Consider the following 4,409-nt stretch of genomic DNA (forward strand, 5'->3'; position numbering starts at 1 on the left):
CCAGAAGGTCCCCCCTGAGGCTCCTTTTCTCCAGGCTGAGCCCCCCCCAGCTCCCTCAGCTGCTCCTCCAGTGTTTCATCCCAATATCCCACTTCCCTAAAAATTCACATTTTCAAGCTGAAAAATAATTAAGGCATAAACAGGACGGGCGCGTTAAAGACCAGAAAAAGACCCTTGAGTTTGCTCTGACCACGATTTGTTCTCTTCAGGCTTTCCTGGCTTTCTCACCCTCGGTCCCTCCGTGTCTGGAGCTGCCCAGTCCCTCCTGATGTCTGTGTTGAGCTGCAGCAGGGGAAAGGAAAGTGCAGGGAATGTGACAATGTGTGTGTGTCACAGGGCTTGCAGAGGCACCACGATTCATCCCGGATTCCACCAGGAGGCTGGATCCCTTCCACTTTAATTTCCTGCAGTTGGAGTTTGCAGCTGGGTCGCTCCGGGTGGGATGTGGAGCTGCCTCTCCCCAAGGTTGGCAGAGCAGCCTCCTGGTGTCACTGTCACCCCTCAGTGACCGTGCCAGGGGCTGAGGGAGCACCATCCCAACCCTTTTCCCCGGGCACAGCAGCTCCATAAATTTGGTTGCAAGGAGAGCTGATCAATATTTCATGGTTAATGACGCAAAACTGAAATTAGTATAGATTTTATGTCTCCTCCTCTTCCCAATTATGCAAACATTGCTGGGCCCCTTCCGGAGCTGCCTTTCATCCCAGCTTTTATAAAGCCTGGCTGCTGATGTTTAATTGAAAGACTGAACAGTCCAAAATGTCACAACCAATTTGGGGGTTGACTTTTTTGTGTGAGTGTTCGGTTTTCACCCCGAGGTTAATAGAAAATGATGTCAGGCACAAGGGATGATTTATGTCAGCCCTGCAGGTTTTGTCACCCAGAGCTGTGTATAAAGCCAATTACAAATTGTTTGCACGTTCTAAATGACTGTACACGGCCCTGGAGCAGGCTGGAAAAATGACCAGAGGAATAATGGGGGAGAGGGAAAGGTTATCTGGGGTATCTTCTGATCTGAGCTGGGCTTCAAAGAAAGCAATTTGGAAAATTGCTTGGTTTTAATATGCCAGAGGAGGATGTTCCTCAAAGCAAACAATGAAAAGAGGAAGGTAAAACCAAGAAGAATTTTCCCAACTGGATCATTTCCAATGGCAGACGAGTGGCAGGAGCCTCCAAAGTCACACCCAGCTGTGGTTTGACCCCAAAATGGGGCTGCAATGTGAGACCCAGAGGGGCAGAGACTGGAAAACATCTCAATTGTTATCTTGGCAAATCCACTTTATGCTTAAAATCTATTTTACAGTAATAGTTGCTCAGAGGCTGGGAGGAAATAAAGCTGTGTTAGGGATACATCAGCTCCCAGCTGGGATCTTGGTCATGTCCAACAGGGTGGAATCTTGGACAGGATTAAAATGTCTTTGTTTCAGAAAAGCAGCTTTGACTGGGAAAGCAGAAGGTGGAGCTGGATGGTGGGTTGTGCTCCTGGACACTGCAGTGCTCTTATTGGCAACAGAAATCTGTGTTCATCCCCCTGTCAGATAAGATATATAGGGGGGAAATATCCTTTTTTAGCCTTTCAAATGTTCTTGGCCTTCCTGGGAATCCCAGACCTGTTAGAGAAGTGGGAAGTAAATTACCCTACTTCCTTCCTTCTCAATGAGAAAGTGCTTTTCCATCTGATCCCTAACTTAAAGAGCTAAAAGAAGTCATGAAGTATCATCTTTTGTTTTTCATAGTTTCTCATCTTCTGTTGTTGTTCAATTATCAATATTTGATGTATGAACACAAACCTGGAGCACATTCCTGAGTCTCGAGGTGGTGACTCTCTTGCATCCCATCCCAGGGCTGTGCTTTGGAGGGTTCAGTGTTGGCCCTGGTTCTCCTCCACCCCTTTGGGATGATAAAACCCCACCAGTGGGACACATTTTCATTTTTTTAAGCCCAGTCTCTGTCCTGAACATCAGGGGTGGATTTTTCCCAGGACATTCACATGGACGTGGAGACTCCCAGCTCTGCATCTGCACCTAAATTTGTGACTCCTCTGCTACTGAAACAGCAGCTGATGCAAATGAAGGCTGTGAAACTCAGCCAGTGGCTCTTAATTTTGAGCCTGAATAGCGTCTGATTGCAGAACAAAGAGAAGATTCTGAAAACTTGAGCTGCTGCTCTCACCAAGATGATGAGAATCAAAGCAGCCACTCACCCGAGAGGTGAAAGAACACCTTCCCCTTTGGCTCTGAGTGTTATTATTGTAGGTCTGATATTTCCTTTCACACTTGTGCTGGACGTGCTGATAAATATATTGATTTATCTGCAGTGATTTTGGAATTTCGAATTTAAAAGCAATTTCACAGATGCCCCTTGATGGCCCATTTTATTCAGGGGTTGAGCAGGGGTCTCCAGTGTCAGCCAAGGGCTTCCCATAAGCACACTGAAATGGGTTTTTCTCTCCTTTTAGGAAGAACTCCGGAGGCTCCAGCACACCTTGGAACAGGTCAATGATGGCAAAGACTCGCTTCAAAGGTAAGTGTGTGACTTCCACCCATGATGAAGTGAAATGGCTTTTCTGAGGTCACAATCCCTTGCTGAGGGACCATCTCTGGGGTCTAGACCGTGTTTTTCTCTTGGTGATACTCTAAATATTCCAAATCTTGCATCTCTCCCATAAACAATTCTTATTTTCAGTTACAGGAGGATAATTCCTGCAAACTGCTGCTGATTGAGTGATGTAATTAAGTGTCCAGTAAGGTCTCAAAATAACTCCACAGGTTGGGGTCCAATCTTCCAAACTTTCCTGCCCTTCATGCTGCTCCTGCATCCACAGCAGTGGCCCCAGATGTTTGATTTTTTTTTTATCTTGTAGCTTTTTAAAATTGCTTTTTCCCAGCAGCGCCCATTCCTTGACCATCATTTCTTCCCAAGAATTTTTTCCTTCACCCCCCCCGTATGGCTTTTGCTGCTGTAATTCCTTTGCTCCCAGCATTCCCATTGTTCCTTTCTGTTCTTTTCTGGTGTAGCTGCAGGGATGGAAGTTAATTTAGCACAAATCTCTCTTCTCTTTGCCAGGGGAGGTTTTTTTTTGATTTGCAGCAGCTTCTTTGCTGGGTGGGCCTGTCCCTGGAGCTGTGGCATTTGGAGGGTGTTCAGCACAAGCACTCGGGCACGTTCCCATCTGGAAACTGGATCCAAATCCATCTCTTTGGTTGGCACTCCAAAGAATCTGGACACAGAGACCCAGATGCCTCTCTCCAAAGACAGTGTCACCTTATAACGAGCAGCTCTTGTATGTTCTTGTCAAAATTATAGAATTAATTCACAGTGATTGCAGGAATGTCGTGCTGGGACTTGTTAAACCCATTTTTTTTCTCTCCCCACAGCCATCAGCTGGCCATGGATGAGGAAAACAACATTGAGAAATATCACATCAACTTGGAGCCCTTGGAGTCCAAAGTGAAAATGTGAGTAATGAAGGATGTTGGTTCTGCCCTTCAGTGCAGCTGAGTGTGTCCCATTCCTGAGGAATCCAGACTGTCTCTGTCTGGAATTCTGTGTAACTTTAGAAAAGAGCCTCAAGTTAACAAGTTAATTAAGTTCTTATCAACCTTTAAGCACATGAAGCTGAGAGAATTGGGATTGTTCAGCCTGGAGAAGAGAAGCTTTGGGGTGAGCTGATTATGGCCTTGCAGGACCTGAAGGGAGGTGAAAAGAAAGATGGAGAGAGACTATTTACATGGAATGGAGGGACAGGACAACAGGGAATGGCTTCCCACTGCCAGAGGGCAGGGTTAGATGGGATATTGGGAAGGAATTCTTGGCTGGGAGGGTGGGCAGGCCCTGGCACAGGTTGCCCAGAGAAGCTGTGGCTGCCCCATCCCTGGGAGTGTCCAAGGCCGGGTTGGAGCCACCTGGGCTAGTGGAAGGTGTCCCTGCCCATGGCAGGGGTTGGAACTGGATGAGTTTTAAGGTCCCTTCTAACCCAAACCATTCTCTGATTTTCCCAAATCCATCCCAGGCAATCAGCCAGAGGAAGGAACACCCTGTATTTTTTTTTTTTAATTATAATAATATATATAAACTAGTGGAAGGTGTCCCTGCCCATGACAGGAGTGGAATGGATGAGCTTTAAGGTCCCTCCAACCCAAACTGTTCTGGGATTCTATGATTCACGTTCCCTTTAAACCGAGTTTCAAATGTTAAATGTCAGTGTTGTGCTAATTTTTTGTCATTTCCCCCGTGAAATTAAAGAATATTTGAGACTCTGCTGGATTTTCCATATATCCAGAGAACATCCCAGAGGAGGGAAGTGCAGCACAGACCAAGCAGAGTCTTTTTCAGTGCTGGTTTTCCCATCCAACGTGAAGTTCCCCAGGGGATGGAGATTTGGGGCCGAGGGGAGCAGGGTTCCTGCT

At 46.5% G+C, this 4,409-nt stretch overlaps 1 protein-coding gene across 1 annotated transcript in view; it reads left to right on the forward strand.

The window, feature by feature from the left end:
• Positions 1–4,409, forward strand: part of IQCJ (IQ motif containing J) — a 44,703-nt gene that overhangs the window by 36,853 nt on the left and 3,441 nt on the right. The window contains exons 2-3 of the mRNA XM_017831366.1: positions 2,459–2,523; positions 3,378–3,458. Of these exons, the coding sequence (XP_017686855.1) occupies positions 2,459–2,523; positions 3,378–3,458 (146 nt within the window). The remainder of the gene's footprint in view (positions 1–2,458; positions 2,524–3,377; positions 3,459–4,409) is intronic.

This window comes from Lepidothrix coronata, unplaced genomic scaffold (genome assembly GCF_001604755.1).
Source record: "Lepidothrix coronata isolate B3197 unplaced genomic scaffold, Lepidothrix_coronata-1.0 Scaffold190, whole genome shotgun sequence".
NCBI classification, from domain to species: domain Eukaryota; kingdom Metazoa; phylum Chordata; class Aves; order Passeriformes; family Pipridae; genus Lepidothrix; species Lepidothrix coronata.